Genomic DNA, 23,694 nt, shown 5'->3' with positions numbered 1-23,694 from the left:
GCGGAGCTATACGAGCATTTGTAGTTGCGCTCTCTACCTCAATTATGATACCGGAGGGTAGAGCGTTTAACAAAACGTTACTGTCGGTCTAGCACTGAGCGCTTCATAGCTGTGTTAATTACATAGTGTCAGACGTGTTAAAGTCTGATTGTTAAACTGTTATCTTGGACACTTGGGCACCTTCAGCACAATAGCTGAGGTTCAGTAGGTCCAGAACTGTTAGCTTACAGTAAAGTTTTTTTTTTTTTTTTTTTTTTTTTTTTTTTTTTTTTTTTATCGGTTATCTTTGTTATATTGATTTCAGTTGCTTGGTTTAGTTCATCCTTTGTGATAGGATGCTACAAAAGCACGTAAAAGATAAATGTTACAGAAGCATTAGTTATTTTGTTGTGAAGAGCTTATTTCCCAGCAGCAATGCCTGAACCAGCAAGCCAGCGCCTAAGAAGGGCTCCAAGAAAACTGTAACAAGTTTCATTTCATAAAGAGTTAACTCTTTTTTTTCAGCTTTTAGAAACTATTGTCTAATCACCTCTGGAGCCAGACTGCTAATTGATAAGATGAACTTGTAAACTTGTTATCTTAAGTACTGTAATCCTATTGTGGCCTGTCAAAGGACAGTGCTCTCTATCTAAATGTGTGATGGGGGATTTTGTGCTTCCCCCCCTCTCCCCCTGGGAGTGCCCTGTGTGCATGTAACCTTAATAAAAAGCAGGCTGGGCATCCCAGTCCTGAGTTCTTGTTTGACCCTCAATCGCAGCGTTGACTCGTTTTTGTGGGCAGAAGGGTATCCTAGCTGTACTGCAGCTAAGGGAAATTATTCTATATTTGCGAGACTCATATAGAATACTATGGAAAGCAGCTTCTCCCCTCTTTAGCAATAGGGATCCAGGCTACTAAGCGGTCCATCTCTCAGCGAGACTAAGGGTAACCGTAACAATAATGTTGTTTAAAGAAACAGTACTGTTTTGTAATGTAAATTTTATATTTCTCTTGTTAAGTGTGTTCAGTCCACGGGTCATCCATTACTTATGGGATATATTCTCCTTCCCAACAGGAAGTTGCAAGAGGATCACCCAAGCAGAGCTGCTATATAGCTCCTCCCCTCACATGTCATATCCAGTCATTCTCTTGCAACCCTCAACAAAGGAGGTCGCGAGAGGAGCTGGAGTTTTTACTTATCTATTCTTCAATCAAAAGTTTATTTTAAATGGCACCGGAGTGTGCTGTTTTTCTATCTCAGGCAGTATTTGGAAGAAGAAACTGCCTGCGTTTTTTTCTATGATCTTAGCAGGCGTAACCAAGATCCACTGGCTGTTCTCGACATTCTGAGGAGTGGGGTAACTTCAGAAACTGGAAATAGCATGCGGGGTCCTCCGCAAATGAGGTATGTGCAGTACTTTATTTTCTGGGAATGGAATTGACTAAGAAAATACTGCTGTTACCGTATGATGTAAGTACAGCCTTAAATGCAGTAGTGGCAACTGGTATCAGGCTGATAAATGTATGCGCAGTCGTGTTATTTTCTAGGGACTAGAATTTGACTGGGAAAATACTGTTAAAACTGAAATAATACTTAAGCCTTATCTGCAGTGGTAGCGACTGGTAGCAGGCTTAGTGATAACTTTGCATGACATTGAAAAATATTGCTTTTTAATAAAACGTTTACTGGCATGTTATTCGTTTTTGTGAGGTACTTTGGTGATAAATCTCTTTGGGCATGATATTTTTCTGCATGGAAACCGTTATATCAGGGCTCCCACTGTTGTGATAGGAGTGGGAGGGACCTTGTTTTAGCGCCTTGTTGCGCAGTTAAAATTCTAGCAGTCTTCCTGCTTCTTCCTCCTTGATCCAGGACGTCTCTAGAGAGCTCAGGGGTCTGCAAAATTCATTTGTGAGGGAGGTAATCAGTCACAGCACATCTGTGACAGTGTGCTTGACTGTGATTAAAAGCGTTAAATCTTAATTGATATCAGTTTTATCCGTTTTGGGTGTTGAGGGGTTAATCATCCTTTTGCTAATGGGTGCAATCCTCTGCTAATAATACACTTCTTAAGAATTGTTTAATTATATCTGTATTTTTTGAAGCGCTGCAGCGTTTTGATATTGCTTGTAAACTTATTGAAAGTGATTTCCAAGCTTGCTAGTTTCATTGCTAAGTCTGTTTAAACATGTCTGATTCAGAGTTAACTGTTTGTTCATCATGTTCAAAAGCCAATGTGGAGCCCAATAGAACGATGTGTACCAATTGTATTGATATTGCTTTGAATAAAAGTCAATCCGTACCGATAAAGAAACTATCACCAGGCAACGAGGGGGAAGTTATGCCGCCTAACTCTCCTCACGTGTCAGTACCTGCGTCTGCCGCTCGGGAGATGTGTAGGATTGAGACGCCAAGTACATCTAGGCCCTTACAAATCACTTTACATGATATGGCTAATGTTATGAAAGAAGTATTATATAATATGCCCGAATTTATAAATTTAAGCTTGAGAACCTCCGTGTGTTACTAGGGGAGGTATTAGCGGCTCTGAATGATTGCGACACGGTGGCAATTCCAGAGAAATTGTGTAGGTTGGATAGATACTATGCGGTACCGGTGTGTACTGACGTCTTTCCTATACCAAAAAGACATACAGAAATTATTAGTAAGGAGTGGGATAGACCCGGTGTGCCTTTTTCCCCTCCCCCGATATTTAGAAAAATGTTCCCTATAGACGCCACCACACGAGACTTATGGCAGACGGTCCCTAAGGTGGAGGGAGCAGTTTCTACGTTAGCCAAGCGTACCACTATCCCGGTGGAGGATAGCTGTGCTTTCTCAGATCCAATGGATAAAAAATTAGAGGGTTATCTTAAGAAAATGTTTGTTCAACAGGGTTTTATATTGCAGCCTCTTGCATGCATTGCGCCTGTCACGGCTGCAGCGGCATTCTGGTTTGAGTCTCTGGAAGAGGCGATTCGCACAGAGCCATTGGATGAGGCTTTGAGCAAAGTTAGAACCCTTAAGCAAGCTAATGCGTTTGTTTCAGATGCCGTAGTACATCTAACCAAACTTACGGCTAAAAATTCCGGATTCGCCATGCAGAGCGCTCTGGCTTAAATCCTGGTCAGCGGATGTAACTTCCAAGTCTAAGCTACTTAATATTCCTTTCAAAGGGCAGACCTTATTCGGGCCCGGCTTGAAGGATATTATTGCTGACATTACGGGAGGTAAGGGCCACGCCCTTCCTCAGGACAGGGCCAAACCAAAGGCCAAACAATCTAATTTTCGTGCCTTTCGTAACTTAGAGGCAGGAGCAGCATCGACTTCCTCCGCTCCAAAACAGGAAGGAACTACTGCTCGTTACAGACAGGGTTGGAAAGGCAACCAGTCATGGAACAAGGGCAAGCAGGCCAGAAAGCCTACTCCCGCCCCTAAGACAGCATGAAGACAGGGCCCCCTATCCGGAGACGGATTTAGTGGGGGGCAGACTTTCTCTCTTCGCCCAGGCTTGGGCAAGAGATGTGCAGGATCCCTGGACGTTAAAGATTATATCTCAGGGATACCTTCTGGATTTCAAAACCTCTCCTCCACAAGGGAGGTTCCATCTTTCGAGGTTATCGACAAACCTAGTAAAGAGAGAGGCATTTCTAGAATGTGTACAAGACCTCTTAATCATGGGAGTGATCCACTCAGTTCCGCGATCGGAACAGGGACAAGGATTTTACTCGAATCTATTTGTGGTTCCCAAAAAAGAGGGAACCTTCAGACCAATCTTGGATTTAAAGATCTTAAACAAATTCCTAAGGGTACCATCGTTCAAGATGGAAACCATTCGAACCATCCTACCCATGATCCAAGAGGGTCAATATATGACCACAGTGGACTTAAAGGATGCTTACCTTCATATACCGATTCACAAAGATCATTATCGGTACCTGAGGTTTGCCTTTCTAGACAGGCATTACCAGTTTGTGGCTCTTCCCTTCGGGTTAGCCACGGCCCCGAGAATTTTTACGAAGGTTCTGGGCTCACTTCTGGCGGTACTAAGACCACGAGGCATAGCGGTGGCTCCGTACCTAGACGACATTCTGATACAAGCGTCAAGTTTTCAGAATGCAAAGTCTCATACAGAGATAGTTCTAGCATTTCTGAGGTCGCATGGGTGGAAAGTGAACGTGGAAAAGAGTTCTCTGTTACCACTCACAAGGGTTCCTTTTTCTAGGGACTCTTATAGATTCTGTAGAGCTGAAGATTTACCTGACTGAGTCCAGGTTATCAAAGATTCTCAATGCTTGCCGTGTCCTTCATTCCGTTCCAAGCCCATCAGTAGCTCAGTGCATGGAGGTAATCGGCTTAATGGTCGCGGCAATGGACATAGTGCCATTTGCGCGCCTGCATCTCAGACCGCTGAAACTATGCATGCTAAGTCCATGGAACGGGGTTTACTCAGATCTGTCCCCTTTGCTAAATCTGGACCAGGAGACCAGAGATTCTCTTCTCTGGTGGTTGTCACCGGTTCATCTGTCCAAAGGAATGACCTTTCGCAGACCAGATTGGGCGATTTTAACAACGGATGCCAGCCTTCTAGGCTGGGGAGCAGTCTGGAATTCCCTGAAGGCTCAGGGATCGTGGACTCGGGAGGAGAAATTCCTTCCAATAAACATTCTAGAATTAAGAGCAATATTCAATGCTCTTCTAGCTTGGCCTCAGTTAGCAAAACTGAGGTTCATCAGATTTCAGTCGGACTATATCACGACTGTGGCTTACATCAATCATCAAGGGGGAACCAGGAGTTCCCTAGCGATGTTGGAAGTCTCGAAGATAATTCGCTGGACAGAGTCTCACTCTTGCCACCTGTCAGCGATTTACATCCCGGGCGTAGAGAACTGGGAGGCGGATTTCCTAAGTCGCCAGACTTTTCATCCGGGAGAGTGGGAACTTCACCCGGAGGTATTTGCTCAACTGATTCGCCGTTGTGGTAAACCGGATCTGGATCTCATGGCATCTCGCCAGAACGCGAAGCTTCCTCGTTACGGATCCAGGTCCAGGGACCCGGGAGCGGTGCTGGAAGATGCATTAGCAGCCCCTTGGGTTTTCAACATAGCTTATGTGTTTCCACCATTTCCGTTGCTGCCTCGACTGATTGCCAGGATCAAACAGGAGAGGGCATCGGTAATTCTGATAGCGCCTGCGTGGCCACGCAGGACCTGGTATGCAGACCTAGTGGACATGTCGTCCTGTCCACCATGGTCTCTTCCTCTGAGTCAGGACCTTCTAATTCAGGGTCCTTTCAACCATCCAAACCTAATTTCTCTGAGGCTGACTGCCTGGAAATTGAACGCTTGATTCTATCAAAGCGTGGGTTTTTGGATTCGGTTATTGATACATTAATACAGGCTCGGAAACCTGTGACCAGAAAAATTTACCATAAGATATGGCGTAAATATTTATATTGGTGCGAATCCAAGAGTTACTCATGGAGTAAGGTTAGGATTCCTAGGATATTGGCTTTTCTACAAGAGGGTTTAGAAAAGAGTTTATCCGCTAGTTCGCTAAAGGCACAGATTTCAGCTCTGTCTATTCTTTTACATAAACGTCTGGCAGAGAATCCAGACGTCCAGGCCTTTTGTCAGGCTTTGGCTAGAATTAAGCCTGTGTTTAAAGCTGTTGCTCCTCCGTGGAGCTTAAACTTGGTTCTTAAAGTTCTTCAGGGTGTTCCGTTTGAACCCCTTCATTCCATTGATATTAAGCTTTTATCTTGGAAAGTTTTGTTTTTGATGGCTATTTCCTCGGCTCGAAGAGTCTGAGTTATCTGCCTTACATTGTGATTCTCCTTATCTGATCTTTCATTCAGACAAGGTAGTACTGCGTACTAAACCTGGGTTTTTGCCTAAGGTTGTTTCTAACAGGAATATCAATCAAGAGATTGTTGTTCCATCATTGTGTCCTAATCCTTCTTCAAAGAAGGAACGTCTTTTTTGCATAATCTAGACGTGGTCCGTGCTCTGAAGTTCTACTTACAGGCAACTAAAGATTTTAGACAAACTTCTTCTGTTTGTCGTTTACTCTGGACAGAGGAGAGGTCAAAAGGCTTCGGCTACCTCTCTCTTTTTGTCCTATGGACAAAATTTAGTAATGGGACACACATCAGGGTTTACAATGGCAACCATCTTTGTACTTTGCTACCGTCACTGGTGTGACAGCATATTGGTTTGATGCGTTGTCTGATATTATTAGTCGGTAGCTTCCCTGGATAAAATCCAGGACTGGATAAAGCTTTCACATTGGCTAATTCCTTTATTTCACTTTCTTCCCTTCCAGTTATCAAACTGGGAGCATAGGTGGCTCTGTTCCAGCCCTTGGAACCTTATGGTAAGAGCCTTGTTTTATGGATATATGTTCTAAAACTAAGATTTTGGCGATTCCTTGCCAGGAGCAGACATTGTTGGGACCTGGCTTGATGAAAATTAAAACAAAAAAAAACATAGCCTGCTGTTGAATCAGACAGCATGGAGAACATGCCCCGGTCCGAGATTGGATCTGTAGGGGGCTGACTTTCCATTTTAGCGCAAGTTTTTTTTTTTTCGAGCTCAAATGTTTTCCTCTGAGGCAGTTTCTGCTTTCAAGATTGTCGGAAGATAAGACAAAAGGAGAGACGTCCTTACACTGCGTAGGAGACCTCTCAGACCTGGGAGTGATTGTTCCAGTTCTAATACTGGTACAGGATCTGGGGTTACCCATCGGGTTGTGGTTCCCGAAAAAGGGGAATCTTCAGACCATTTTTTAGGAAGGGTACTGTCCTTCAAGATGGCAACTATTAATTTGTTCCATTCCTCCCTTGATCCTAGAGGGTCAATTTATGACAACGGTGGATTAAAGGACAAGTGCCTTCATGTGCCGTTCACGAGAATAGTCTCAAGTTCTAGGGTTTGCCTTTCTGGACAAACACTTCCTGTTCGTGGTCCTTCCTTTCGGTATTGCCACAGTTCCGAGTTCTTATGGAGGCTCTGGGATCGCTGTTGGCGGTGCTTCAGTTACGGGGCATTGCAATGGCGCCTTATCTGGCTGATATCCTAGTCCAGGCGTCCTTACAGCAAGCAAGATTTACACGGACATGGTGTTATACTTCCCGTGATCTCACGGGTGGAAGGTGACTTTGGAAAAGTGTTCCTTAGTCCCAAGCACAAGGGTAGCTTTCTTGGGAATCATGACAAATTCCATATCAAAAAAGATTTTTCTGACTGAGGTCAGGAAATCAAGGTCTATCAATGCTGGTCTAGTCCTTCAGTACACTTCTCAGACTTCAGTGGCTCAGTACATAGAGGTAATTGGGCTGATGGTGACGGCAATGGACAATAGCCCGACAGATATCTCAGCATGTTAAGACACTGGCTGAGCTCTGTAACAACCCAAGGGTTGCAGGTTCAATCCCCAATGAGGTCCACTCAACCTTTCATCCTTGGTTAATAAAATGAGCAGCGCCTTGTGACCCTTAAAATTCCGTTTGTTCATTCCACCTCAGACCTATGCAGTTAAGCATACTCGGGAAATGGAACGGAGACTATTCAGACTTGTCTCCTCAAATAACTCTGGATCAGGAGACAAGGGACTCTCTTCTATGGTGGTTGTCTCTGGATCGCCTATCCAAGGGAACATGATTTAGCAGAGTGTGGACTCAGGCGGAGTCTGTTCTTTTTATAGACTTCCTGGAACTGAGAGCGAGCTTCAAGGCTCGTCTGGTCTCAGTTGGCTTCGGCTCAGTTTCATCAGTTTTCAGACGGACAACATGACGGTCTTACATAAATCATCAGGGAGGAACAAGGTGTTCCTTAACGATGGCTGAGGTAGCCAAGATTATCCAGTGGGCGGAGGCTCATTCATGCCATTTGTCAGCAATCCATATCCCAGGGGTGGACACTTGGGAAACTGATTTTTTGAGTAGACAGACTTTTTATCCGGGAGAGTGGGAACTCCACCCGGGAGTATTCTCCAATCTGATTTTCAAATGGGGTCTTGTCAGAATGCCAGGCTTCTGGGATACAGGTCCAGGGCCCCCAGTCTGAGCTTTTAGCTGCCTTGGCAGTTCTTTGGTACTTCAGCCTAGAATATCTATTTTCCCCTGTTTTGCGCTTCTTTCCCGGGTGATTGTTCAAATCAAATAGGAGAAAGCATCAGTGATCCTCCTCGCTTCTGTGTGGCCTCGCAGGATTTGGTATGCTGATCTGGTGGACATGTCATCTGCAACCTTGGACACTTCCGTTGAGGAAGGACCTCTTATTCAGGGTCCCTTCTTCCACCCAAATCTAGTTTCTCTGAAGCTGATTGCTTGGAGATTGGACGCTTGATCCTATACAAGCGAGGTTTCTCTGCTTCGGTCATATATATCTTAATTCAGGCATGTAAGCCTGTAACTAAGATTTACCAAAAGATAGGGCATAGATATCAGTGGCTCAGTACATAGAGGTAATCGGGCTGATGGTGACGGCAATGCACAATAGCCGTGTGAATCCAAGGGTTACTCATGGAGTAGTTGGGATTCCCAGGATTTTCTCTTTACTCCAAGAAGGATTGGAGAAGGGTTTATCAGCGAGTTCCCTAAAGGGTCAGATCTCTGCTTTACCTATTTTGTTACACAAGCGTCTGGCAGATGTTCAATCCTTTTGTCAGGCTCTGATTAGTCAGGCCTGTGTTTAAACCAATTGCTCCTTCATGGAGTTGGAACTCCTTGAAGAACTTTAAGATAAAAATTCAGTTGAACCTATGCATTCCATAGATATCAAGTTGTTACCTTGCAAAGTTTTATTTCTTGTTGCCATTTCTTCTGCTTGAGGAGTGTCTGAGCTTTTGGCATTACAATATAATTCGCCTTACCTTTTTAATTCGGATAAGGTGGTGTTATGTACTAAATTTGGTTTTCTTCCTAAGGTTGTTTCAGACAAGAACAATAATTAGGAGATTGTTGTTCCTTCCTTGTGTCCTAATCTTTCTTCTCAGAAGGAACGTCTTCTGCACATTTTGGATGTAGTCCATGCTTTAAATTTTTTATTTACAAGCGACTAAGGACTTTCGCCAATAGTCTTCTGAAATTTTTTCTAGAGAACGTAAGGGTCAGAAAGCTACGGCTACCTCTTTCCTTTTGGTTGAAGAGTATCATCCGTTTTGCATATGAGACAGCAGCCTCCTGAAAGTTACATCTCATTCCACCAGGGCTGTTGCTTCCTCATATAACAATAACGACTTGGTCTTCTCTTGGAATTTCAGTCTTGCATACCTATTTTCCAGTTTGCTCTTCTTCATCGGGTCATTGCTCGAATCAAGCAGGAGAGGGCGTCATTGATCCTCATTGTACCGGCTTAGCCTCGCAGGATTTGGTATGCAGACCTGGTGGAAATGTCGTCTCTTCCACCTTGGAGACTTCCGTTAAGGAAGGACCTTCTACTTCAAGGGCCCTTCCTTCATCCACATCTAGTTTCTCTGAAGCTGAATGCATGGAGATTGAATGCTTAATCTTATCCAAGCGGGGATTTTCAGATTCGGTCATTGAGACCATGATTCAGGCTCGTAAACCTGTGACTAGAAAGATTTACCATAAGATGTGGCATAAATATCTATAATGGTGTGAATCCAAGGGTTATTCTTGGAGCAGGGTTAGGATTCCTAGAATTCTGTCATTACTCCAAGAAGGTTTGGAGAAAGGATTATAAACTAGTTCCCTAAAGGGTCAAATTTTTGTTACATAAACGTCTGGCAGATTTTCGAGATGTGCAATCATTTTGTCAGGCCTGTGTTCAAACCAGTTACTCCTCCCTGGAGTCTTAATTTAGTTAAGGTTCTTCAAGGGGCTCTGTTTGAGCCTATTCATTCCTTAGATATTAAGTTATCTTGGAAAGTTTTGTTTCTTGTTATTTCTTCTGCTCGTAGAGTGTCAGAACTCTTGGCATTGCAGTATGAGTCTCCTTATCTTATTTTCCATTCGGATAAGGTAGTTTTACGTACAAAATTGGGATTTCTTCCTAAAGTAGTTTCTGACTGGAACATTAATCAGGAGATTGTTGTTCCTTGTGTTCTAATCCTCAGAAGGAACAGCTTCTACACAATTTAGACGTAGTTCATGCTTTAAAAATTGTATTTACAGGCGACTAAGGATTTTTGTCAGTCTTCTGCCTTGTTTGTGGTTTTCTCGGGACAACGTAAGGGGCAGAAAGCCACGGCTACTTTCTTTTTGGCTGAAGAGTATCATACGTTTTGCATATAAGACTGCTGGACAGCACCCTCCAGAGAGTGAGTTACGGCTCATTCCATGAGGGCTGTTGCTGCTTAATGCACATTCAAAAATGAAGCTTCTGTGGAACAGATTTGCAAGGCTGCAACTTGGTCCTCTCCACACTTTTTCAAAATTCTACAAGTTTGACACTTTTACCTCGGCTGAGGCCACTTTTGGGAGAAAGGTTCTTCAAGCAGTGGTGCCTTCCGTTTAGGTTCCCTGTCTCGTCGCTCCCGTATCATCTGTGTACTCTAGCTTGGGTATTAATTCCCAATAGTAATTAGATGATCTGTGGACTCATCGTCATTAAAAAGAAAACAAAATGTATGTTTACCTGATTTTTCTTTTTTGACACAATGAGTGCAGTCTCTTTTGAGTAGACAGGTTGTTGGTTTATTATAAACTTCAGACACCTCTGCACCTTACTTCCTTTCTCTCCTTTACTTAGGTCGAATGACTGGGTTGGGAGGAAAGGTTGGTGATATTTAACAGCTTTGCTGTGGTGCTCTTTGCCGCCTCCTGCTGGGCTGGAGTGATATTCCCAATAGTAATTAGATCATCTGTGGACTCATCATGTCAAAAAAGAAATACATTTATCAGGTAAGCATACATTTTTTTTTTTTCTTGTGAATTTTGATCTTGATTTTTTTTTTTCTGCTTTAGTTTTATGAAGATTTGGAAGCCCTTTGAAGATGTTTAATAAATCATTTGGAAGCCCGTTTGGAGGGGGTACTGGTGGATTTGGAGCTGCAACAACATTTGGACAAAGTAAGTTTTGGCTTCCATGGGAGCTGACATCTCTGGTACTGTTTTTTTTTTTTTTTCTGCAGTGCACAGGATATATAGATTATACATTACACAAAGGTTTTTCTCTACACTTTAAACTTGTAATTTATTCATCTATTTTTATTAGCTCTAGTTTCTAGTTTTTATTAGATATAGATGTAACTTGACATTGATTATATAGAACCCCTTGTCTGTTCTGTCACATTATATTGTCCCTGATATGTCCCAACCCCTTATGTCCTCAAGTCTGCTAGGTCTGGACTAGAAATTAGAAGTAGCATTCTGTGTATGTTGAAAAGTAGTAACACACTCATATATAGTAGCCCATCCTGTCCTTTAAAATGAGATTTATTGGGGACCTTTGCTTTGTTATGCAACCTTTTACATTTTCTCAGTTCTAAATTGATCTAGTTTTGCTGAATCTGATATTTTCTTGAGTCATTAAAGTGCTTTAAATATTTAGTTATTTATATTCATATATATGTTTTATTCCAGCAACAGGTTTTGGTACTACCCCTAGCACTGGATTTGGGACTTCAGCCTTTGGCACAAACAATAACACCGGTGGGCTTTTTGGAAATACACAGAACAAACCAGGTATAAGTTCTCCTCCTTTCAATCTGTTTCTCCTCTAGTATCCTTTGTCCCTTCTAACGTCCTCTCAAAAATATGAGCAAAAAAGATAAGCTGATCTTCTTGTATGGATTATGTCAGGGCTCGACACACCCAGGAGCCTGGGCGCTCCTACAATTTAAATTAAATAACAATTTTCTGAAAAACACTTTCTGCACAAAGTCACCCGTATTTTCTTTCCAGGTATCTTTTTCTGAAGTGCTCTAAAAATATATGGTCTTCCCTTTCCTTGACTATAATTGCTCCTGTGACTACATTCCTTGTTTTAGAAGCTTCACATAACTGCTTATGTAGTTAAAGGGACACTCAATCAAAATTAACCTTTCATTATTCAGATAGAGCAGCAATTTTAAACAACTTTCCAATTTACTTCCATTAACAAAATGTCTCTTTATATTTAAACTGAGTCACAAGCTCCTACTGAGCATGTGCAAGAATGTGTGTATGCATTTGTGAATGGCTGATGGCTGTCACATGGTACAGAGGGAGTGGAAAATGGCATAACTTTTAAGATTGTCATAAAAAAATCTATTTCTCATTTGAAGTTCAGACTAAGTGCTATTGCATTGTCTTGTTATCTTGCATTTGTTGATTATGCAAATCTGTGTTGACTGGTCCTTTAAAACGTGTGACTCAGATTTACTGCTTTCCACTGATTTATTCTCTTTCCAGGAGGGCTTTTTGGATCTACTACATTTAACCAGCCTGCAACCTCCTCTACAAGCGCTGGCTTTGGTTTTGGAGCATCTACTGCTACACCAAACAGCTTATTTGGGGCCACCAACACTGGAGGAGGGCTCTTCGCAACCCAGAACAATGCCTTTGGCCAGAACAAACCTGCAGGTTTCGGGAGTGAGTATCGGAACAGCTTCTTTATTAAGCACTTGGGGATGCTAGTGTTATTCACTGAATCCTGCAACAAATAACCATAATGTAGAGCATCACTAGTAAAGCAGTATCAGTTGTATACCTAATGCTGATTGGCTGCTGGACTGCCGTGTATTTAAACTTAAAGGGGCATGAAGCCTAAAATATTTCTTTCATGATTCAGACAGATATTACAATTTTAAACAATATTCCAGTTTACTTCTATTATCTAATTTGCTTCACTTTTTAGATATTCTTTGTTGAAGAAATAGCAGTGCACATGGGTGAGCCAATCACGAGGCATCTACGTGCAGCTACCAATCAGCAGCTACTGAGCCTATCTAGATATGCTTGTAAACAACGGATATCAAGAAAATGGAGCAAAATAGATAATAGAAGTAAATTGGAAAGTTGTTTAAAATCACATGCTCTTTCTAAATCGTGAAAGAAAAAATTTGTTTTGTGTCCCTTTAAACAGCTTTTTATTTCAAATTACACTTTAAACTGCTTTTAAACTTTATTTTTTCAGGCAAAATACAATGTTGAAAATATCAGAATAGTAACATTGCCAAGTGTGCAATATGCGCACAAGTTTTTTCTTGCTGACTGATCTTCCATGTTACAATATCACAACAAGTACAGAAGTACAAAGTAGATACTATGTACAATTACTTAGACAGAATTAACATTTTTCATGTAATTAGCAAGAGTCCATGAGCTAGTGACGTATGGGATATACATTCCTACCAGGAGGCGCAAAGTTTCCCAAACCTCAAAATGCCTACAAATACACCCCTCACCACACCCACAATTCAGTTTTACAAACTTTGCCTCCTATGGAGGTGGTGAAGTAAGTTTGTGCTAGATTCTACGTTGATATGCGCTCCGCAGCAGGTTGGAGCCCGGTTTTCCTCTCAGCGTGCAGTGTATGTCAGAGGGATGTGAGGAGAGTATTGCCTATTTGAATTCAATGATCTCCTTCTACGGGGTCTATTTCATAGGTTCTCTGTTATCGGTCGTAGAGATTCATCTCTTACCTCCCTTTTCAGATCGACAATATACTCTTATATATACCATTACCTCTACTGATTCTCGTTTCAGTACTGGTTTGGCTTTCTACTACATGTAGATGAGTGTAATGGGGTAAGTAAGTCTTATTTCTCTTGTTAAGTGTAGTCAGTCCACGGGTCATCCATTACTTATGGGATTATATCTCTTCCCCAACAGGAAGTTGCAAGAGGATCACCAAAGCAGAGCTGCTATATAGCTCCTCCCCTCACATGTCATATCCAGTCATTCTCTTGCAACCTAACTAAAGATAGGTCGTTGTGAGAGGTCTGTGGTGTTTTTAAACTTTATTTCTTCAATCAAAAGTTTATTTTAAATGGCACCGGAGTGTGCTGTTTGTTTCTCAGGCAGCATTAGAAGAAGAATCTGCCTGTGTTTTCTATGATCTTAGCAGATGTAACTAAGATCCACTGGCTGTTCTCGCACATGCTGAGGAGTGAGGTAACTTCAAAAAAGGGGAATAGCATGCAGGGCCCCCCTGCAAACGAGGTATGTGCAGTAAATTATTTTTCTAAGCAATGGAATTGACTGAGAAATTACTGCTGATACCAATGTAATGTAAGTTCAGCCTTAAATGCAGTGGTAGCGACTGGTATTAGGCTGATGAGTGTGTGTACACTGAAGTATTTTTCTAGGGAATGGAATTTGACTCAGAAAATACTGTTAATACTGAAGTAATGTATGAGCCTTAATAACATTTCATAACTTTTAAAATGTATGTTCAAAACGTTTACTGGCATGTTAATCGTTTTTTGTGAGGTACTTGGTGATAAAACTTATTGGGGCATGATTTTTACCACATGGCTAACCTTTGTTTCTGCATAGAAACAGTTAACTTAGCTTCCCCACTGTTGTAATATGAGTGGGAGGGGCCTATTTTAGCGCTTTTTTGCGCAGTAAAAATTCAGTCACAATCTTCCTCCATGATCCAGGACGTCTCTAGAGAGCTCAGGGGTCTTCAAAATTCATTTTGAGGGAGGTAATCAGTCACAGCAGACCTGTGACAGTGTGTTTGACTGTGATAAAAACGTTAATTATTAAATTGTTATCCGTTTTTTGGTATTAAGGGGTTAATCATCCATTTGCTGGTGGGTGCAATCCTTTGCTAACTTAATGCATTTAATGTGAAAATTTGGTTGCTATAACTAATTTGGTTCATTGTTATTTCAACTGTGACAGCTTTTTGTGCTTCTTAAAGGCACAGTAGCGTTTTTTATATTGCTTGTAAATTTATTTGAAAAGTATTTTCCAAGCTTGCTAGTCTCATTGCTAGTCTGTTTAAACATGTCTGACACAGATGAATCTGTTTGTTCACTATGTATGAAGGCCAATGTGGAGCCCCATAGAAAGTTGTGTACTAAATGCATTGATGTAACTTTAAATAAAACTCAGTCTTTACATGTAAAGAAATTATCACCAGACAACGAGGGGGGGAAGTTATGCCGACTAACTCTCCTCACGTGTCAGTACCTTCGCCTCCCGCTCAGGAGGTGCGTGATTTTGTGGCGCCAAGTACATCAGGGAGGCCCTTACAAATCACTTTGCAAGACATGGCTACTGTTATGACAGAAGTATTATCTAAATTGCCAGAATTAAGAGGCAAGCGTGATAGCTCTGGGTTAAGGACAGAGCGCACTGATGTGAGAGCCATGTCCGATACTGCGTCACAATTTGCAGAACATGAAGACAGAGCTTCATTCTGTGGGTGACGGATCTGATCCAGGGAGACTAGATTCAGAGATTTCTAATTTTAAATTTAAGCTTGAGAACCTCCGCATATTGCTAGGGGAGGTATTAGCGGCTCTGAATGATTGTAACACGGTTGCAATTCCAGAAAAATTATGTAGGTTGCATAGATACTATGCGGTACCGGTGTGTACTGACGTGTTTCCTATACCTAAAAGGCTTACAGAGATTATTAGCAAGGAGTGGGATAGACCCGGTGTGCCTTTTTTCCCCTCCTCCCATATTTAGGAAAATGTTTCCTATAGACGCCACCACACGAGACTTATGGCAGACGGTCCCTAAGGTGGAGGGAGCAGTTTCTACTTTAGCTAAGCGTACCACTATCCCGGTGGAGGATAGTTGTGCCTTTTCAGATCCAATGGATAAAAAATTAGGTTACCTTAAGAAAATGTTTGTTCAACAAGGTTTTATCTTACAGCCCCTTGCATGCATTGCGCCTGTCACTGCTGCGGCGGCATTCTGGTTTGAGTCTCTGGAAGAGGCCATTCGCACAGCTCCATTGGATGAAATTATGAACAAGCTTAAAGCACTTAAGCTAGCTAACGGATTTGTTTCTTATGCCGTCGTACATTTAACCAAACTTACGGCTAAGAACTTTGGATTCGCCATCCAAGCGCGCAGAGCGCTATGGCTTAAATCCTGGTCAGCTGACGTGACTTCTAAATCTAAATTGCTTAATATTCCTTTCAAAGGGCAGACCTTATTCGGGCCCGGCTTGAAAGAAATTATCGCTGACATTACGGGAGGTAAGGGCAATGCTCTGCCTCAGGACAGGGCCAAATCAAAGGCCAAACAGTCTAATTTTCGTGCCTTTCGTAACCTCAAGGCAGGAGCAGCATCAACTTCCTCCGCTCCAAAACAGGAAGGATCTGTTGCTCGTTACAGACAGGGCTGGAAAACTAACCAGTCCTGGAACAAGGGCAAGCAGGCCAGAAAACCTGCTGCTGCCCCTAAGACAGCATGAAGAGAGGGCCCCCTATCCGGAAACGGATCTAGTGGGGGGCAGACTTTCTCTCTTCGCCCAGGCTTGGGCAAGAGATGTCCAGGATCCCTGGGCGTTGGAGATCATATTTCAGGGATATCTTCTGGACTTCAAAGCTTCTCCTCCACAAGGGAGATTTCATCTTTCAAGGTTATCAGCAAACCAAATAAAGAAAGAGGCGTTTCTACGCTGTGTACAAGACCTCTTACTAATGGGGGTGATCCACCCAGTTCTGCGGACGGAACACGGGCAAGCATTCTATTCAAATCGGTTTGTGGTTCCGAAGAAAGAGGGAACCTTCAGACCAATCTTGGACTTAAAAATCCTAAACAAATTCCTAAGAGTTCCATCATTCAAAATGGAAACTATTCGAACACTCCTACCCATGATCCAAGAGGGTCAGTACATGACCACTGTGGACTTAAAGGATGCCTACCTTCACATACCGATTCACAAGGATCATTACCGGTATCTAAGATTTGCCTTCCTAAACAGGCATTACCAGTTTGTAGCTCTTCCCTTCGGGTTAGCTACGGCTCCAAGAATCTTTACAAAGGTTCTGGGCTCTCTTCTGGCGGTACTAAGACCGCGAGGCATAGCGGTAGCTCCGTACCTAGACGACATTCTGATACAAGCGTCAAGTTTCCAAACTGCCAAGTCTCATACAGAGTTAGTTCTGGCATTTCTAAGGTCGCATGGGTGGAAGGTGAACGTAGAAAAGAGTTCTCTATTGCCACTCACAAGAGTTCCCTTTCTAGGGACTCTTATAGATTCTGTAGAAATGAGAATTTACCTGACGGAGGACAGGTTATCAAAACTTCTAAATGCTTGCCGTGTCCTTCATTCCATTCAACACCCGTCAGTGGCTCAGTGCATGGAGGTAATCGGCTTAATGGTAGCGGCAATGGACATAGTACCATTTGCGCGCCTGCATCTCAGACCGCTGCAATTGTGCATGCTAAGTCAGTGGAATGGGGATTACTCAGATTTGTCCCCTCTGCTAAATCTGGATCAAGAGACCAGAGATTCTCTTCTATGGTGGCTTTCTCGGCCACATCTGTCCAAGGGGATGCCCTTCCGCAGGCCAGATTGGGCGATTGTACGAACAGACGCCAGCCTTCTAGGTTGGGGCGCAGTCTGGAATTCCCTGAAGGCTCAGGGATCATGGACTCAGGAGGAGAGACTCCTTCCAATAAACATTCTGGAATTAAGAGCAATTTTCAATGCTCTTCTGGCTTGGCCTCAGTTAGCAACTCTGAGGTTCATCAGGTTTCAGTCCGAGAACATCACGACTGTGGCTTACATCAACCATCAAGGAGGAACAAGGAGTTCCCTAGCGATGATGGAAGTCTCAAAGATAATTCGCTGGGCAGAGTCTCACTCTTGCCACCTGTCAGCGATCCACATCCCAGGCGTGGAGAACTGGGAGGCGGATTTTCTAAGTCGCCAGACCTTTCATCCGGGGGAGTGGGAACTTCATCCGGAGGTGTTTGCCCAACTGCTTCATCATTGGGGCAAACCAGATCTGGATCTCATGGCGTCTCGCCAGAACGCCAAGCTTCCTTGTTACGGATCCAGGTCCAGGGACCCGGGAGCGGTGCTGATAGATGCTCTGACAGCACCTTGGGTCTTCAACATGGCTTATGTGTTTCCACCTTTCCCGATGCTTCCTCGATTGATTGCCAGGATCAAACAGGAGAGAGCATCGGTGATTCTAATAGCGCCTGCGTGGCCACTCAGGACCTGGTATGCAGATCTAGTGGACATGTCGTCCTGTCCACCATGGTCTCTGCCTCTGAGACAGGACCTTCTGATTCAGGGTCCTTTCAAACATCCAAATCTAATTTCTCTGAGGCTGACTGCATGGAGATTGTACGCTTGATTCTATCAAAGCGTGGATTCTCGGAGTCAGTGATTGATACCTTAATACAGGCTAGGAAACCTGTTACCAGGAAAATTTACCATAAAATATGGCGTAAATACTTATATTGGTGCGAATCCAAGAGTTACTCATGGAGTAAGGTTAGGATTCCTAGGATATTGTTTTTTCTACAAGAGGGTTTAGAAAAGGGTTTATCTGCTAGTTCGTTAAAGGGCCACTGTAAGTAAATATTTTCTATGCCTGTTACTAATTAACTACCCCAAATACGCTTTTTATCAATAGCATTTCATTAACATATCTCTACCGTATATCAGAAATCTTGTCTGCAAATTGAATTGTTTTCCAAACCCACTCCGTGGGTATCCTTTGCTCTGTACCAATCCGTTTACAATGCCTAGGTTTCAAAATGGCGCTTTAAACACAAAGTAATTGGTTTAAGTATTTTGAACATGCAGTGCTGAAAATAGTGGGCAGGATAACGTGACATCATCGGCGAATAAAAGATATAACTTTTAGAACGTTATGAAACTTCGTTTTGGAGAAAATATAGGTCAGTAGGTTTTAATTAATATTTATTAACTTTAATATGTTAGTTGTTTAGCTTAAAAATTATAACAGAAAGTAATCCTTTAAAGGGACAGATTTCAGCTCTGTCTATCCTTTTACACAAACGTCTGGCAGAAGTTCCAGACGTTCAGGCTTTTTGTCAGGCTTTGGCTATGATTAAGCCTGTGTTTAAGACTGTTGCTCCGCCGTGGAGCTTAAACTTAGTTCTTAACGTTCTGCAAGGTGTTCCGTTTGAACCCCTTCATTCCATCGATATCAAGCTGTTATCTTGGAAAGTTCTGTTTTTAATGGCTATTTCCTCGGCTCGAAGAGTCTCTGAGTTATCGGCCTTACATTGTGATTCTCCTTATCTGATTTTTCATTCAGACAAGGTAGTTCTGCGTACTAAACCTGGGTTCTTACTTGAGGTAGTCACTAACAAGAATATCAATCAAGAGATTGTTGTTTCATCATTGTGCCCTAACCCTTCTTCAAAGAAGGAACGACTTTTGCACAATCTGGACGTCGTCCGTGCCCTGAAATTTTATTTGCAGGCAACTAAAGATTTTCGTCTAACTTCTTCCCTGTTTGTCGTTTATTCTGGATAGAGGAGAGGTCAAAAAGCTTCGGCTACCTCTCTCTTTTTGGCTTCGTAGCATAATACGTTTAGCCTATGAGACTGCTGGACAGCAGCCTCCTGAAAGGATTACAGCTCATTCTACTAGAGCTGTGGCTTCCACTTGGGCCTTTAAGAATGAGGCCTCTGTTGAACAGATTTGCAAGGCTGCAACTTGGTCTTCACTTCACACTTTTTCAAAATTTTACAAATTTGACACTTTTGCTTCTTCGGAGGCTGTTTTTGGGAGACAGGTTCTACAGGCAGTGGTTCCTTCCGTGTAAAGATCCTGCCTGTCCCTCCCGTCATCCGTGTACTTTTAGCTTTGGTATTGGTATCCCATAAGTAATGGATGACCCGTGGACTGACTACACTTAACAGGAGAAAATATAATTTATGCTTACCTGATAACTTCATTTCTCCTGTAGTGTAGTCAGTCCACGGCCCGCCCTGTTTTTTACGGCAGGTCTAAATTTTAATTAAACTCCAGTCACCACTGCACCCTATAGTTTCTCCTTTCTCGTATGGTTTCGGTCGAATGACAGGATATGACGTAGAGGGGAGGACCTACATAGCAGCTCTGCTTGGGTGATCCTCTTGCACTTCCTGTTAGGGAGGAGTTATAATCCCATAAGTAATGGATGACCCGTGGACTGACTACACTACAGGAGAAATGAATTTATCAGGTAAGCATAAATTATTTTTTACCACAGGATAAAAAATCTAAAGGTAAATTTTAGGTCTAATCGTTTTCGTTTCTTTCGTCACAATAAGGAACAAAAGCCTGATCCTTTGCCCTCAGGAGCGGTATCAGTTTGGAAACCATCTCCAGTCTGGAATAAGTCCAAGCCTTTTAGAAAACCAAAACCAGCTCCCAAGTCCACATGAAGGTGTGGCCCTCATTCCAGCCCAGCTGATAGGGGGCAGATTACGATTTTTCAAACAAATTTGGATCAATTCAATTCACAATCTTTGGATTCAAAACATTGTTTCAGAAGGGTACAGAATTGGCTTCAAGATAAGGCCTCATGCAAAGAGATTTTTTCTTTCCCGTGTCCCAGTAAATCCAGCGAAGGCTCAAGCATTTCTGAAATGCGTTTCAGATCTAGAGTTGGCTGGAGTAATTATGCCAGTTCCAGTTCTGGAACAGGGGCGGGGGTTTTATTCAAATCTCTTCATTGTACTGAAGGAGAATTCCTTCAGACCAGTTCTGGATCTAAAAATATTGAATCGTTATGTAAGGATACCAACGTTCAAAATGGTAACTTTAAGGACTATTCTGCCTTTTGTTCAGCAAGGGCATTATATGTCCACAATAGATTTACAGGATGCATATCTGCATATTCCGATTCATCCAGATCACTATCAGTTTCTGAGATTCTCTTTCCTAGGCAAGCATTACCAGTTTGTGGCTCTGCCGTTTGGCCTAGCAACAGCTCCAAGGATTTTTACAAAAGTTCTCGGTGCCCTTCTGTCTGTATTCAGAGAACAGGGTATTGTGGTATTTCCTTATTTGGACGATATCTTGGTACTTGCTCAGTCTTCACATTTAGCAGAATCTCATACGAATCGACTTGTGTTGTTTCTTCAACATCATGGTTGGAGGATCAATTTACCGAAAAGTTCATTGATTCCTCAAACAAGGGTTACCTTTTTAGGTTTCCAGATAGATTCAGTGTCCATGACTCTGTCTCTGACAGACAAGAGACGTCTAAAATTGATCTCAGCTTGTCGAAATCTTCAATCACAATCATTCCCTTCGGTAGCCTTATGCATGGAAATTCTAGGTCTTATGACTGCTGCATCAGACGCGATCCCCTTTGCTCGTTTTAACATGCAACCTCTTCAGCTCTGTATGCTGAATCAATGGTGCAAGGATTACACAAAGATATCTCAATTAATATCTTTAAAACCGATTGTACGACACTCTCTGACGTGGTGGACAGATCACCATCGTTTAGTTAAGGGGGCTTCTTTTGTTCTTCCGACCTGGACTGTAATTTCAACAGATGCAAGTCTGACAGGTTGGGGAGCTGTTTGGGGGTCTCTGACAGCGCAAGGGGTTTGGGAATCTCAGGAGGTGAGATTACCAATCAATATTTTGGAACTCCGTGCAATTTTCAGAGCTCTTCAGTCTTAGCCTCTTCTAAAGAGAATCGTTCATTTGTTTTCAGACAGACAATGTCACAACTGTGGCATACATCAATCATCAAGCAGGGACTCACAGTCCTCTGGCCATGAAAGAAGTATCTCGAATTCTGGTATGGGCGGAATCCAGCTCCTGTCTAATCTCTGCGGTTCATATCCCAGGTATAGACAATTGGGAAGCGGATTATCTCAGTCGCCAGACGTTACATCCGGGCGAATGGTCTCTTCACCTAGAGGTATTTCTTCAGATTGTTCAAATGTGGGGTCTTCCAGAAATAGATCTGATGGCCTCTCATCTAAACAAGAAACTTCCCAGGTATCTGTCCAGATCCAGGGATCCTCAAGCGGAAGCAGTGGATGCATTGTCACTTCCTTGGAAGTATCATCCTGCTTATATCTTTCCGCCTCTAGTTCTTCTTCCAAGAGTAATCTCCAATATTCTGAAGGAATGCTCGTTTGTTCTGCTGGTATCTCTAGCATGGCCTCACAGGTTTTGGTATGCGGATCTTGTCCGGATGGCCTCTTGCCAACCGTGGACTCCCGTTAAGACCAGAACTTCTGTCACAAGGTCCTTTTTTTTTCCATCAGGATCTCAAATCCTTAAATTAAGGTATGTAGATTGAACGCTTGATTCTTAGTCAGAGGTTTCTCTGACTCTGTGATTAATACTATGTTACAGGCTTGTAAATCTGTATCTAGGGAGATATATTATAGAGTCTGGAAGACTTATATTTCTTGGTGTCTTTCTCATCATTTTTCCTGGCATTCTTTTAGAATTCCGAGAATTTTACAGTTTCTTCAGGATGGTTTGGATAAAGGTTTGTCTGCAAGTTCCTTGAAAGGACAAATCTCTGCTCTTTCTGTTCTTTTTCACAGAAAGATTGCTAATCTTCCTGATATTCATTGTTTTGTACAAGCTTTGGTTCGTATAAAACCTGTCATTCAGTCAATTTCTCCTCCTTGGAGTTTGAATTTGGTTCTGGGGGCTCTTCAAGCTCCTCCGTTTGAACCTTATGCATTCTTTGGACATTAAATTACTTTCTTGGATAGTTTTGTTCCTTTTGGCCTTCTCTTCTGCTAGAAGAGTTTCTGAATTATCTGCTCTTTCTTGTGAGTCTCCTTTTCTGATTTTCATCAGGATAAGGCGGTGTTGTGAACTTCTTTAAAATTTTTACCTAAGGTTGTGAATTCTAAAAATATTAGTAGAGAAATTTTGGTTCCTTCTTTATGTCCTAATCCTAAGAATTCTAAGGAGAAATCATTGCATTCTTTGGATGTAGTTAGAGCTTTGAAATATTATGTTGAAGCTACTAAGTCTTTCCGAAAGACTTCTAGTCTATTTGTTATCTTTTCCGGTTCTAGGAAAGGTCAGAAGGCCTCTGCCATTTCTTTGGCATCTTGGTTGAAATCTTTGATTCATCATGCTTATGTCGAGTCGGGTAAAACTCTGCCTCAAAGGATTACAGCTCATTCTACTAGGTCAGTTTCTACTTCCTGTGCGTTTAGGAATGAAGCTTCGGTTGATCAGATTTGCAAAGCAGCAACTTGGTGGTCTTTGCATACTTTTACTAAATTCTACCATTTTGATGTGTTCTTCTTCTGAAGCAGTTTTTGGTAGAAAAGTACTTCAGGCAGCTGTTTCAGTTTGATTCTTCTGCTTATAATTTCAGTTTTTTTCATTATAAAATTTAAACTTTAGTTTGGGTGTGGATTATTTTCAGCGGAATTGGCTGTCTTTATTTTATCCCTCCCTCTCTAGTGACTCTTGCTTGGAAGATCCACATCTTGGGTAGTCATTATCCCATACGTCACTAGCTCATGGACTCTTGCTAATTACATGAAAGAAAACATAATTTATGTAAGAACTTACCTGATAAATTCATTTCTTTCATATTAGCAAGAGTCCATGAGGCCCACCCTTTTTTGTGGTGGCCCCTCTGACATCCAGTACATGGTGGGAGGAGCCTATTTTAGCGCTCTAACTGCGCAGTTTTAATTCAGACTGAGACATCCAGCTTCCCTAGAGGAGTCCTCTGGCATCTGAGGACCATTTCTAAGGGGTTATTTCTGCACAAAATCGTATTTAAGGGCAGGTAGGAGCCTCAGCAGAGCTGTGGCAAGGTGCTCAATTGACTTAACGTTTTTTAACGTTTTTCAATCCGGTTTGGGGCCT

At 42.3% G+C, this 23,694-nt stretch overlaps 1 protein-coding gene across 1 annotated transcript in view; it reads left to right on the top strand.

The window, feature by feature from the left end:
* Positions 1–23,694, top strand: part of NUP98 (nucleoporin 98 and 96 precursor) — a 655,099-nt gene that overhangs the window by 21,842 nt on the left and 609,563 nt on the right. The window contains 3 exon segments of the mRNA XM_053705662.1: positions 10,911–11,015; positions 11,529–11,630; positions 12,339–12,518. Coding sequence (XP_053561637.1) covers positions 10,940–11,015; positions 11,529–11,630; positions 12,339–12,518 — 358 coding nt within the window. The 5' untranslated portion in view covers positions 10,911–10,939.

The sequence above is a fragment of the Bombina bombina genome, chromosome 3, assembly GCF_027579735.1.
Source record: "Bombina bombina isolate aBomBom1 chromosome 3, aBomBom1.pri, whole genome shotgun sequence".
Taxonomy (NCBI): Eukaryota; Metazoa; Chordata; class Amphibia; order Anura; family Bombinatoridae; genus Bombina; species Bombina bombina.
Note: the sequence above shows the minus strand (reverse complement) of the source record. Positions and strands in the feature narration are given on the sequence as shown.